General features: G+C 44.0%; 1 protein-coding gene across 1 annotated transcript in view; it reads right to left on the bottom strand.

Annotated features, from left to right (window-relative positions):
• The window catches only part of UBTD2 (ubiquitin domain containing 2), a 131,988-nt gene extending 118,719 nt beyond the window's left edge, over positions 1–13,269 (bottom strand). Inside the window, exon 1 of the mRNA XM_088457635.1 lies at positions 13,055–13,269. Coding sequence (XP_088313761.1) covers positions 13,055–13,124 — 70 coding nt within the window. The 5' untranslated portion in view covers positions 13,125–13,269. The remainder of the gene's footprint in view (positions 1–13,054) is intronic.
• Between the last annotated feature and the right edge of the window lie 1,852 nt (positions 13,270–15,121).

The raw sequence follows: 15,121 nt of genomic DNA, 5'->3' as shown, positions 1-15,121 counted from the left end.
ATCACCCGAACATGCTGGTCAATCTGCTGATAACAGTTTGGCCATGTTTGGGGAAGAGGGAGGGTGCCTACACTGAACAGCTGATCATTTAGAGTAGCCACAGCACAGACTGAAATGACTGCACGATTACAATGTTGTAATCATGCAGTCTCTTTTCACAGTCTGCTAGTGGATGTGCCCCTTTAGGGGTTAGGCACTAGGGGGAGGGTTAGGTTTAGGCACCAAAGTGGGAGGGTTAGTATACCAACCAACAAGTGCCGGTATGTTAACCCTATCGGGATCCAGACGTCGGGATTCTGACTGTCGGTATTTCATACCGATTCTAACAGATCTGCAGATATATCGGCTGATGATGGTTGTTCATATACACTGAACAACCATCATCTATAAACTGGCCGTGGGTCCTGCAGGCCGGGCGGGGTCGGTCAAAACCCCCTGCCCGCGGCCTCTGCAGCAAGTGTACGGTCAGTCAGCTGACCACCGGTTCACACAGCACGATGGACAGATACATCTGCCATCAGCTGTGCAGCACAGTCGACGGGATATGTCTGAACGACATTGGCCAACTGATCGGCCAATATCTCTGCCAGTGTGTAGCTAGCATTACATGATTTAAGAGCTGGAATTATTTGCTTCTTTCACATACACAGTGGGGGCCTGAAGGCTCCCCTCATATTGATTATTCCACAAAAGGGTGTTTTTTATCCCCATTTCATTTTTCAGTCACAACTAACGACTTATGTTTATTGTTAAAGAACAATCCTGAGTAAATAAAGGAGTTCAACTGAAGGTAAATCTCCTGGGAATTAGAAGTCATGCAGGGCATTTCGTTGTCTTCTGCAATCAGAGGAACAGCAGGTCTGGATGCAGTCTGTCTCCCTGTTAGACCCATGACCTAGATAAAATGTCATGTTGCTATGTAGACACATTCACTATACTGTACTGAGAATAACAATTATTGTGTCAAGTTGGACAACATATTGTGATTTTTAGTCAATACATCTACCCTCACTACTACAGGCTCAGGAACTTTCTCAGGCAGAAATTTAGTTTGGCAGGGGATTAAGGAAGCCTAGAAATTGTGTCTATGTTGAATCAGCAAAATGCAAAACATCTGTCCTGCAATAGGTTTTAAAGACAAATGCTTTTTAGGATTGCATTATTTTCCCTGGGAAATCAATGCATAAATACTGATAAAGGCTAATAAACGAGTATTACACAGCAGATGGATGAGATGCGTCTATTATTAAGATTTATTTACATAGCGCCAACATACTTTGCAATGTTTTACAATAGGAAACACATTAATAAAATATGACTGTGTATTAGCAAACAGTAGGTTAGAGAACCCTGCTCACAATCTATTGTCTCCACAATATACAGCAATTATGGAATGCTAACATGTTTTAACGGACCAGAAGAATGTCTACATTTAAGGTGGCAGCTAAGAACATGATCTACCCTAGATAAAACAGTTTTTCACAAAGATGGGATGTCGCTAAAGGGGCACATCCACTAGGCGACTAGTGAAAAACTGAACGATAATGATATCGTTAACTAAACTATGTAGAAATGTTGAATTGATCTTAAAGGGCGCACACAGGAAAAGTAGATGACGGGGAAGGGATGGCAGTAATAAGCAGTATTGAATTTGTCTGTGCTGTGCTATCCGCATAATAATAAGTATAGGTGATAATAAATGTATGATTAGAATTTAATTTAAGTACAAGCATATAATACATGAAAATATATAAAATATAGTAATAGTGTAAAATCTGTGTTCTCTACTGTATTCCTTTGCCTTAATCAAGTATGCAAAGTATGTGTATTGATCTAAAATAAAACATATCAGCTAAACATTGGTCAGTTATGTATGCAAGTTCCTTAAAATAGTAGAGGTACTGATAATGTATAATATGATGTATAAAAGTGGAGATATGTGGCATATATGGCAGTGGAGATATGTTCATTAAACTATGCCCTCCCTCATCCCTGAACATGGTCAATCTGTCATTATTGGAAGATTGACCAGCATTTTCAGGTGATGATTGATGTCGGCAACGACCAGCGGGAGCGCGCATCACTGGTAGTTTTCAACATTTTAGTGCCCAATTCATGCCATATTAATGGAGGACTTTACGATAAGGATGTCGTTATCGTTCAGTCATCCATTAATATCTGCTAGTGGATGTGCGCCTTAAGGGAAGGTGCACATTCCTGCCTGTCGGGATGCCGCTGGTCAGAATACAGACAGCAGCATCACGACAGCCAGAATCCCGACACCCATAGGAAAGATTTTTATTCTAACCCCTACCCTAACCCTCCCCGATGCCTAACCCTAACCTCCCTCCTAATGCCTAAACCTAACCTCCCCTAAACCTAACACCCCCTCCCCGATGCCTAAACCTAACCTCTCCCTCCCCGCACCCTAAACCTAACACCCTCTCCCCGATGCCTAACCCTATCCCACACCCTAACCTCCCCCCAATACTTACCTTCAAGATGCCGGCGATCGGGATACTGGTGCCATAATTTCGGAGCCAGTATTCAGACCGTCGGCATCCAGCAGGCCGGGATGCTGACTATATCCCGCACAGATAACGGAAGTGTCACTGGATACACTTCCACTTGAGTATTTATCAATTAGTGTAATTTCAGGTTCTAGCCCCAGAACACCACCTAATCACCATATCAATCAATCTGGTTTAACAACCAGGTAAGCATCATACCAATGTATAAAAGAAAAGCAAACATACTAAAGAAAAAAAAAAAAAAAAAAGACAGGTTATGGCCTCGATAACATACCAAAGTCTTAACACACTAGCAGCCCTGTATGTAAGCCATATCAAGATAGAAATAAGACAGCACTGACCAATATCATAACCTAGACAAAAACAATAATTAAACAAATACATAGTTAAGAATCTCTATCTGGTAATTGGAGCTGCACTAAAATAGAAAAACAGGAACTGGAAGTGACATCATTGTCACCTAGGTAACCTGTTAACTATGCCTAAACGCACTATGGAACTGGAGGAAAGGAAGCCAGAATGTGCAACACATTGCTAGGCAACAAGATAAACTCCAGCACAATAGAAAGTTTTAGGGGAAAAAAATAGAATACACACATTTACATTGTATCTGATACAAAGCAAAAAATGAAAACGTCAATATCTGAAGGGTCAATCTAATAATAAGAGAAACTCATTAGTACAACAAAGATGAGAGTAGAGCGCCCTCAGACATATGAGCCTTCACACACAATTTTGACTTGGCAGAGCAGAAAGACTAGACAGATGTAGGTTCATTGGATTGTAACTGCACTATAACAATATATTTACTTCAATCATACCTAACTGATCACTTAATTAAAATATTCCACCAAAAATGAACTGGACTGCTGCAAAATTTGTCCAGGCCACAGAGTTGGGACCAGAGGTTTTATTGTACCCGGTGTGGTTGTATGTTTACACTGTTTGCATGGGTTTTTTCTCTAGTGAGTCTGGCATTATGTGTATTGGCAACTTGAGCACAGATTACTTGAACCATCACTTGTACGATGTACTTCCATCGGCTTTAATGGGAGTTTCAATACAGTACTTTTTAGTGGACTTTTAAAGAAGTCGGATGAACACAGAAATAATTATTTTATATCCCTGACCTTTTGCATATATTCTTGGGAAATAAATTCATAGCCATTTTATATAAAGTCAATTGCACTGGTGATCTTTTAAAAATAGCTTCTGACACTGACATGGAGGAGATATGAAATAATAATTATAGGGTCTAGAGCCCGATCATTAATAAATATGCCCCTAAAAGTCTTCGATCAAAACGATGGACAACCACAGCTTAGCAGAACTGGCAAGTTAAAATGAAATAGGAAAGCAATGAAATTAGTACAGACCGTAAATATACAATAATCTAATAATCAATGATAATCTAAGGAAAACAATGGAATTAGTACAGACCGTAAATATACAATAATCTAATAATCAATGATAATCTAACAGGCAATTGCAAATAAAATAGTATGCAAGTTTATCTTTCCCGGTCTACTAATATATAATATGCCTAACGATAATTTTCCATCTTCTCTTTTTCTAACCAATAAGAATAGTATAACTGCTCTGGTTTGAACTTCTGCTGTAATTTATTTGATGGGTGAATTCAGTTGTTTTTTGGGTGTCTTTACTGGGGATGCAGTCAGGAAGCCTAAGGTCGCAATGCCGACTGCCCGACTGTCTAATCCCGGCAAGGTACAAATGACAGGCATGGAAGTCCCGACGTCTGTTATTAGACCTACGCCGGGAGCCCGACACCTGGCTTACCGATCGAAGGTAAGCCGGGCGCGGACAGCCGCGGGGAGGTGGAGGGTTAGGTTAGGGGCCCTCGGGGGGGATTTAGGGTTAGGCACCCCCCAGGGAGGTTAGGGTTAAACTAGGGGAAGAGGAGGTTATGGTTATGCACCCCCGGGGGGGAGGTTGGGATTAGGCACCCCTCGGGAGACTTAGGGTTAGGCTGCGGGGAAGGGGGGGGTTAGGTTTAAGCACTTACAGGGGGGTTAGGGCTAGGCACCCTAAAGGTGGGTTAGGGGGTAAAAAAAAGGTTAGCGATACTTACCTTTTGTAGCTTCACCCCTGCCGGGCTTCCGCTGTCGGGATTTGATACAGATTCCCTTAACTGGGAGCGTGACCGAGCAATTTTATCATTGCTCAGGTACTGAGGTGGCGAGCAGAAATATGGTCAATGGTTTAGGCAACCACACACTTTACATGGCTAAACCCGGTCTTTTGGGCGCTACAAGCGCGATAATTAATGGGCGCCAAAAACAATTGAATAGCTCGGTCGGGCACCCATTATTTATCGCCACCCAAAAAAACAATTGAATTCCCCCTTATGAACTCATTCAGGGTTTCCCCTAATACAGCCCACTTCATATAGCCAGGGGCGGATTGGGCCACCGGGACAGCGGGTAAGTTCCCGCTGGGCCGGCCTCATAATCGCCTCGGCCAGGCCGGCTCACATTGCCACTGGTTGTTGGCAGGGCTGGTTCACTGTTGCCCGCAGACGCGCTTCCAGTACTACTTATGTTCCACTGTGGAACGCAAGTCTGGAAGCTGTCATTGCGAGCACTTCCAGGTGCCGCTAGTCGAGAGCAGGAGCGGATAGCGTGGCTCCGCCTCTGTCTGCGAGTGGAGTTACCAACCTTACTTCCTGAGCCATGGGACTGTCTGTCTGACCCGGAAGCAGGGCAACCAGCGGGGCTGACTTCAATTAATGTGGGAGTTCAGGTATGTGCTCTCCATGCCCCCTTACCGAGTCCCTACCCTTTCCTTCTGTCTCCAGCTCTCCTCTGGCCGGCCGGTCCATCTGCCCTGCAGTCTGCAGGCAGCAGTCTGTTGGGATCTCTCTACTCGCCCCCAGTATTAATATTGGGCCTGAGCCTCTCTATACCACATTGCCCCCACTCCAATATTAAATATCATGCATCACAGTCAGGGGCACCACCAGGGGCGAGACTGCCGGGACTGGAGTCCCAGTCCAGGATAGGGGGGTGCTGCTGATCTGGTCTATCAGCCCTGGGCCCCACAATTTCATGCCCCTGCCCGGAATTCCAAATGTTTACAAGTATTGCAGACAGGTCAGTCTGGGGCAGTTATGCATGTTTATTTTTTCCTGTCAGGGGCTAATGTGTTTTATTCTATTCCAATTGAGGGCAATGTGTTGTTTTTTTCCGCCTATTGGGGGCCATTGTGTTTTATTTTCTTCTCATTAAGGACAATGTGTGTTTGGTACTTCCATATCTTTGTGGCCCCCTGGTTATGTTACGTAAGTAGCATAACCAGGAAATACTATTCGGCCCCTTGCGGGCTCGCTGAGCTTGCCATGCTACTGGCACGGTGGCTCGCTTCGCTCGCCACATGGATTTTTTCCCCCCTCCATGCCCACTTGGATGGTAGGGAATGACGTTGGACACTGGCTCATCTATACCCTAATGTCCAACGTCATTCCCTACCATTCAACGTCATTCCCTACCATCCAAGTGGGCATGGAGGGGGAATAAATCCATGTGGCGAGCGAAGCGAGCACGCAAGGGGCCGAATGGTATTTCCTCAAGTTTACGCTACTTGCATATCTTCACTGAATAGTGAAGATACGTAAGTAGCGTAACCAGGGGGCCGCAAAGATACGGAAGTACCGTGTGTTTTTCTTTCTTGTGGGTGCTAAAGTGTTTTTTTTGTGCAATGTTTTAAGTATGCACATGCATCTCAGTTGCACCGCGCATATGTCCATATGGTATTCAAGTGCTCCTTGTCTGGAATAGTTAATAACTAAACTAACAGCATTGGCCAATTAGGTCATTCATTGTATTAATTAACTATAGATCCAGGCCTCTTTACTTAGGATGCACCATTCCTAAGCAGCTACAGGCAGTTGGCTAATAAGATACAGATGTAAGGCAGTATGGGCGTGTCGCTGAAAGTGGTTGCATACAGAAATGCTGAATTGCTTACATTGGAGGCCATACTCAGGTGGACTGCACCAAGCATAGAGTTAATATGTCACTGGTACGACTGATGGTGGGGTCTAAACGTGCACAAAGCATGATTGCAGACAGTGGGAATCTCAGTCCTTGCATATTCGGATGCACAGATGTACACACGGAAGGTCATTGTAGCAGAATTAGCATAAAGTTGCAGACGCAGCAAAAGATGCAAGGAAGGCCGTAACTGCCACCGACTAAGAATCCGGCAATATGAGTGACCCCGCCCCCTTAACAGACGCCACCCCTTTAGGGCTGCTTCTATATATTTCCCACTCTGGTTTGCTATCCCAATCCGCCCCTGCATATAGCAACAAATATATATAATGCAATGTCTCAGCTCCAAGTGTAGAAGTATCAAATCAACCAATCAGCTCTACCTTTTATGGAATGCACTTGTTAAATGCTAGCTGGAAGCTGATTGGTTACTATAGACAAATTCTCCACCTGTGCAAATTCACTCCCAAAATTAAGCAATATAGAATACTATATTTCCCACACTTCTCCAAGTCAACAGAGAGACAAAACCGAAAGTTTTCACTGCACACAGCTTATGAAGTCCTGAATTTGCAGTCTCAAGAGTGGACAGTTATTCAACCTAAAGTTATAAATGTACCAAATCTCTACTTTGGTATTAATATTTGATGTTCAGTACCAATGAAAGAGCTTAGTGTCAGCTCCTTTTTTGGCAGTCATTGCCAGGTTTACTCTATAATTCTCTAATTGACTTCTGCATTTATATTCCGCATGGCTCCCACACCCTTCCACAGAAATAAAAAAAGCTGTTACATTTTTTGCTCTTAACTTGAACAATTTAAATAGTCGTGATCTAGTAACACAAATGCCATAATGGTATGAGAAACTTTTTGAATGCAAAAGGGTAACTGTATCAAGTAGTTAGCAACATAAGCAGGTACTAGGTACTGGAAGTTTCATTGCTTTACAAGACTGCTATTATGGACTACAGATATTGCACTTTGAATAGCAGCTCTTTTAACAATATTCTAATTAAATTATTAGAAGGATTATGTGCTTGAAAGTTAATAAAGGAACATATTACAAAGGGCCAAGTAAGGTTAGTCACACTCAGGCATTTAGCCCATGTTTACATGAGCGGTATTCCATTCAACTTTTGTTTTTTAAACAGAACATAATGCAGTTCAAAAGGAACCTTAGAAAAAAAAAAATAAGTATCAATAATCCCTATGAGTATCTAAAGAACTATTCACACAGCCACTTTGGGCAAAGCCAGGTGAAGGTTCTATGGAATATAGAAAGATTTCTTTTTACACTTCCATTTCATATGGACTCTGGGCCTGATTCAGACAAGCTTGCAAGCGGGTCGATGGTGGCCCCCCAGTGCACATGCCGGAGCCGGCTCCGAAGTGCGCATGCGTGAAACCCGGCTAGCGACGGGCGCTCCGTCGCTCCGTGTCTCGCACCAAAAGGGGTCGGCTGTCGATTGTGATCGACAGCTCGCACCGTTTTGGAGGCGTGGCCGGGGGGTGGCTTCACAAATGGAGGCGTTCCCAAGCGAACGCCTGCCGTTTGTGGGCGGCCCCACTAACATCACCATTGATGTCAGTGGGAGAGCTTCCGGCTCTATTAGAGCCAGAAGCTCTCTGGGGCTTGCGGCCACGAGACCCTACCACAAGGGTCTCGTCGCAAGCCCGATGGTCTTGACCATTGCGACCATCATCCTGGCCGCACGCAATAGCTGTGGGTAGTCTGGACCTCCCTCCCACAGAATAAAGGGGTTTAAATAATATAATTTGGCCAATAAAGATATGTAACTTTTAAGGTAAATTTCTCGAAATAGCTTAAAAAAATTGATTCAATTATGAGGGACAGGAATGTGGAAGTGCAAATGATGAGGGACTGGTATGTTGAAGTGTTGTACTGATGGGGAAGAGCTTTTTGAACTTGCAGAAGGGAGTGAAGTATTGCCCCAACATTTTACAAACTTGTATTAAGAAAAAACAGATAATTTTACAGAAATTTTTCCTGTACCCCCAAAATACTGTAAAGACTTAGGATCTTATTCAGAGGCGGCCGTACGGTCTACGACCGCACGGCCGCCTCGATGTTTGGCCATTGCGCATGCGCACGAGGGAGCCGGCACCCTCGTGCGCATGAGTGAGACCCGCTACGACTGACAGCGCTGTTCGTAGCGGGTCTCTTTCCAAAGGGGGGAGCTGTCGATGTTGATTGACAGCTGGCCCCATTTGGAAGGCGGGCCGTAGGGTGGCAGCCCAAACGGAGGCGTTCCCATGGGAACGCCTACCGTTTGGGGGAGGCCCCACTGACATCACAAGTGATGTCAGTGGAGAGCTTCCGGCTCTGACAGAGCCAGAAGCTCTCCGGGGCTTACGACAAGTGAGACCCTACCCTAGGATCTCGTCGTAAACCCCGATGGTCGCGATGGTCTCTGACCATCGCAACCATCACCCGAGCGGTCGTTAAGAGCTGTGGGTGTAAACCCACAGCCTAACGACCGAAACAGAGGCGGGCGGTCAGGATGCAAGCGGCCGCCCAGTTTCTGAGCGACCGCTTGCATCCTCCGACCGCCTCTGAATGAGGTCCTTCATTTGCTAAAAATCACTTGCAGGCTATCATTTTTACACCATTACTAAACAGTTTTAAAAAAAACCTCCCATTTTATGCCTATAATACTTCACTTATGGCCTCTAACAGATAACTTCTGTTATCTTAGTTGCCACTTCTTTTGGATCCAGGTGGATACCCCCCTCCAAAGAAAAAAAAAAAAAAGCCTTCTGACAAGACAAAACACGTCGGGCCTGCTTCCCTCATATTTGGATATTCTATTTTGCCCGTACTATACCTGATGGACATATTTCAGGAGATTTTGTATTTGGACTTTTCCATTTGTTGGTCTTGGCTGCTGAGAACAGCTATAACCAGGAGACCTACTGCATACCCTGGTATACCCATTTTTATACAGGTCTTAAACTCTGCTTTGTATTGTATTTGATTAATATAGTGTATTCTTTCATAAAACACTACGGACTATCTCTTCCTACTATAGGAGTACCACAACATGACAAATAAAGACTGATAAGTGTTCCCGCTAGCCTGTTTTAGCGGGGTGCTGCGTCCTGCCAGATTTTAAAGGGGCAAAATGTGCCCTGCCCGCTAAAGTAGCCTGCCCTGTGCCTTCCCCACCCACGGGCCGCAGTGTCCCACAAGTGGGAAAAGTTGTGGTGACAGATTTCTGCCCTGTAAATAGATACCGTGCGCAGGGTATCTATTCAGTGAGAGGAGAGCTTGGGGGAAGCCAAGCACCTCTGTAAGTGCTGTGCAGTGCCCCCCAAGTGTGACGAACTTAGGGCATGTCACAAGAACACTCCCCAGATGGCCACGCCCCCTTTTTGGGAGCGCAGGCCAGATACTCCCTGCCCGCGGTCCAGCGGGAACACTAAACTGATGAATATTGGGATATTTGGATGAAAGATATATAGATACACATACAAATTCTTTTTCACAGTCCAATCGTTATGGGATTTTTATTATACCAGCGCAGTTCAATAAGTAAGCTAACAAGTTCTCTATTTCATTCCAATTTTCCGCCAGGCCAGAGCAGGTAGATTACGGCTTCCCCTCACGGCAATCTCAGATCAGTCACTGGCCCATCATCAGTTGTAAGATGGCGGGGCAACTGAAATTCATCACTAACTTGTCAAGGAGTACTGTGATAACGTCATTTCACGGAAACAGGTTTGTGTTTGGTGTACGGACTTTAAGGCATGCAGGACAGACGTTCAAGATGAGCAGCGATCCTGCCGGCATGCTTGTCCACCACAGATAGACAATTTGTGCTGCATTAACGGTTTGATGCAAGAAGACAGATGTATGTGAGTTACTGATATTGCTGACAAAAACTGAACGTCAGTGGGTATTGTGCACAACATAGTTCCTGAGCAACTGGGTACAGGAAAAAGTTCACATAAGTTCACAAAACTATTGTCTCTTGTGCACTTGACGTAGTACCATGAGGAGGGAGTGCAGATCCTGCAGCGTATTGTTACAGGAGATGAAACGTGGGTACATTATGTGACAAAGAAGATGAAGTAAGCATCCCCGACAGGATGCTTACTTACTTACAGGTAAAGAAACGGGTTGGAAAGGGAACCTGTTATTTCCACTACTTGCAGAGATTTAGCAATCGCCTATGGCATCGCTAAGAACCAGCTGCTACGGAATTATTCATAGCCGTGACTGCAGTACAGCATTTCATCACCCCTCTGCCGGTCAGCCGCAGGCTCTCGTAGCACCCGTCACTCAGCACACGATAGAGATGGCGGTCTCACCGTGTGTGCAGTATAGCCTCTGGAGGCTAACAGACTGAGGACTTAATATCGGACACTGTCATCCGGATAAACAGCTGGAGTCCCACAACCATTGGGTTATTTAAGGACCTTACCGGAATCATCGTGCAGTAATAAGGGTGAGAAACTGTACATCTTATATAATAACATCACGGACATTATTACAATCAATTTGCTGTTTTCAACTTACACAATGCTGGAATAAGAACAGTGCTTTTCTGCTCTCTTCACTCTCAGAGCTTTGGATACTGGATTAAACTAGTTTGATCTATTGTTGCTGTTATTGTGAAATTATTATTTTGTGCAATATCATTATATCTGCTGGTACCAATGCAATATTGTATCCTATTTTAGATTGTAATAAATCATATTATTTGATACTTTTAATTTTGAATGTGTATTTGAACACTTATTGACTGTTAGTGGAAATTTAAGGAACCGCTATTTTGACACATTGAGCAAGTTGTGGAGGGCAATTTGTCGAAAACTACCTGGGTTGCTGCAAACTGGGTTCTTATTGCTGCACGATAACGCTAGGCCACACTCAACCAACTGCATGCGTGAGTGGTTACAGTGCCACCATTGGGAGGTACTGGACCATCAGCCCCGACCTGGTACCGAGTGGACCATAAATTTACACAATGAAAAGGTCTTGTTACCTTATTTATTCAACCACACTCGTACAAAGTATGTACAGTATTACATTACTGGTATCGTCTTAGCTTATATATCATTGGAGTACTGGGACCCTACAGCTAACAGAATACAGGACCTTTGGTCGTCCAGCATCCTCCACACATCATCAAAGAAAAGATAAGCCCGTTACATTTTTGTCACCCCTATATTTTATATACAGCACTTACCAGAAATATTACACAATTAGGCACAGCTTTTTTATATATATATATATATATATATATATATAGCTTAATAAAGGTAGCACATAGAAATATACTGTATGAATGCTGAACTCTTTGCCCATCTGCCCCTAATGATCTTTGGCAGTTGGGCGTAAGTATGTCTGTTTCAGTAATTGCAGTGGGAAATCATGCCTGCAGCCCAGTGCAATCTGTGTGAACTGCAGCTAAAAAGTGAACAGGGGACAACAAGCAGATGTAAGATATTACAACAGGGTGGTGCTGGAGCAAAGATTAGGAAGAGGTCTATACAGCTGTCACACAACAAGATGTCTAATTACCAAGTTTACAGAAAATCTGCCTTGCAGCCTGCTGCCCTTTTAGATTTGTGTCAAAATTGAATCAAAGTTATCAAAAGCATTTAAACGCCAACCAATCTTTCCAGTTTACTTTCCACAAGACGTAATGATCAAGTCATTAGGATTAATGCAATCAATTAATACAATTTCACTTTTATTTCAATCTGTGTAATAAAAGAAATGCAACATTACAATAGGAAAATGTTTGATTAAAATGATTTGTGTGCATATGCAGATACAAAAAAAATGTGAGAAGTTTTATATATTCAGTAAAATGAAAAATGAAAACTGGCAGCTGGAAATTTGCATAAGTCATTTATAATCACTAATGTCTGAGATAGATACATGTATGTAGGTAGAACTTAGGTCTGGTTGGTGACAGTAATAGCTTACTGAAATATTAGTCTCCCCATTTGTCTTACAAATATAGACATATTCAGTGTTTTTATAAAGCCCCAAAAAACTAGGTGACAAGTGCATTGCACTCTAGGAGTTATGTTACCCTCCAGTGTGATAGTATTGGCAGGCAGTGTGCCAGGAAGAGTTGTAAGTGTATGGTTTCCATTGTGCATGCAAATGCCAACATCCATCCAAATGTGATGTGAGTGTACAAGACAGGTTACTGAGCCCTGCAGCCAGAGGGCACTGCCGCATGTGTGTGCCAGGCTGACCTGTGCCCTGATGCCTACACTGATGGGTTGCTTGGCAGCAGTGGGTAGGCACATCAGTCCTGACGGCCAGGGGATGCCCTCACACCCTGCACTTCACACCAGCTATCAGGAAATGGGCTAGGGGCAGCCTGGCATGGTTTGTTGCCCCACAGTGGGTATCATCTGCACCGGGCCAGTATCAGACAAAAGAGCAGCGAATCTCTTCTCATCTCATCTCCCCTCCTCCCCCTCTCAGTCTCTCCCCTCCTCCTCCATACCATCCTTCCTCTCTCACCTCCGGTCCCGTCCGAGTTCTCGTTCAGGCTGCCCGAGGAGTCGTGGTGGGTGCCCACACACCCTCCCATGGGTGCCGGCGGGGGCAGCCTCTGCCGTTATCTCTCTCTCCTGCCTTCACACGGGCGGGCGCGCTCACGATGCGCGGTGCCAGGCATGGGCACGAGGAGGAGGAAAGAAACCGGCGCGGGCGCGCGCCTCTGACGTAACTGAGTGAGGTCCACACCCCGCAGCCAACGGTCTCCTCTCGCCGTGCTAGTGACGTCATAGGCGGGTCTGGTTCCCTGGGAGTCATTGAGCAGAGACTGGACCTCACTCGACTCTTTGTTTCTTTCGCTGCCATTGGATGTGTCAGGAGGATGAGACCCAGAATATGCTTATTCACCTTAGCCTACCACGCACCACAGCATATTGTGCATCATATCACACACCACAACATATTACACATCATCTCATATACCATTGCATATTATTATATACACCATAACATGACATGTTGCACAGCATAGTGGTGCATACACACGGTCAGATTTTTCTTCAGATCTGAACGATAACGATTTTAAAAATTGTTCATATATATGTTCATATATATGATGTCCGAATGATGAACGATGCGCGTTCCCGTTTGTCAGATAACGATATCTGACATCTGATGTGTTTGCAGTCAGTTTTAGACGATTTCCATTCATTTTAATGCAGTCAAAAATTGTTCAATTGTTTGCAAATCGTTCAGTCGTTCATCTGACAAATCTGACCGTGTGCATGCATCTTAGAGGAGTGTACACACTAGACGATATGCTCCCTGAGCGATATCGTCTAGTGTGTCCTCGGCAGTGTGCTCAATGTCATGAATGTCGTTCATGACATTGAGCACACCCGCTGAACGATATCATTAACGATATCGTTCAGCATCGGGCTCTCTCCCCCATTCCCCAACATGCAGCAACCTGACAATATCGTCAGGTTGGCCTGCATGTTTACCCAATGAACGGTAATGACGAATGATCCGCGGGAACACGCATCGTTGTTATCGTTCATCGTTTTGGTGTTAAAAATCGACGACTGAACTATATCGTTATCGTTCAGTCCACTTTAATCGCCCAGTGTGTACACACCATTGCATATTATTGCACAGCACATTACACACCACAACATATTGCACAACAGGGCATATCACACACCCCAGTATATTACATGCCTAAGCATTTTACCCAAATATTACACAGCCTCAATAATAAAACACAACACATCCTGATACACACCCCAGCATATTTACACAGTATGTGTAAAGGTGCATACACACGTAACGATTTTGTAACCAACGATTGACTACAAACGGGAGCGCACTTGAACGATTTTCGTTCATTGTTATAACTCAGGTACTGAACGATTTTTTGAATGATTGAAAGTTATTGGAGGTACTGGACTGAAATTTGGCACGGATGGGTAGAACTGTCGCTCGGTGCTGCCTACCAAATTTCAGGACAAAAACAAAAATTTGGGAGTAATCTAAAGCTCCAACTGTCACTTTTTTCTCACATTCTCAGGACAACTCACGGTAGGGGGTGAATTATTGTTCCAGAATAATACCTTTTGGGGTTCAGGTAATTGAGAAAGTTAAGCTGCATATACACACCACAACGATTTAGTAAATGAACGATTTTAGTAAACAATTTTCAAGGGAAAAATGAACGAAAATCGTTTACTAAAATCGTTCATTTACTAAATGTAATGAACGATGTTTTTGAACTACAAACAATTTTTGCATATTCCCTTAATGAAAACCATTGAGTTGGTCAGTCTGACTGAACTACAAAACGTGAACGCGGATGAACGAAAATCGTTCATCGTTTTAACTCGATTGAACAATAAATGATATTGATAATCGTTCAAAAAATCGTTGTGTGTGTATGCACTAGGGATGTGCAGGCTCGGTTCTACTCGGTTCCGTTCGGTTCTTTTTACCGAATCTTATTGGCTATCCAAAACTCGTGACAGCTGAAACCCAATAAGATCCGGTAAAAAGAACCGAACGGAACCGAGTAGAACCGAGCCTGCACATCCCTAG

The sequence above is a fragment of the Taudactylus pleione genome, unplaced genomic scaffold (genome assembly GCF_031769625.1).
Source record: "Taudactylus pleione unplaced genomic scaffold, aTauple2 ptg000774l, whole genome shotgun sequence".
Classification (NCBI taxonomy): domain Eukaryota; kingdom Metazoa; phylum Chordata; class Amphibia; order Anura; family Myobatrachidae; genus Taudactylus; species Taudactylus pleione.
Note: the sequence above shows the minus strand (reverse complement) of the source record. Positions and strands in the feature narration are given on the sequence as shown.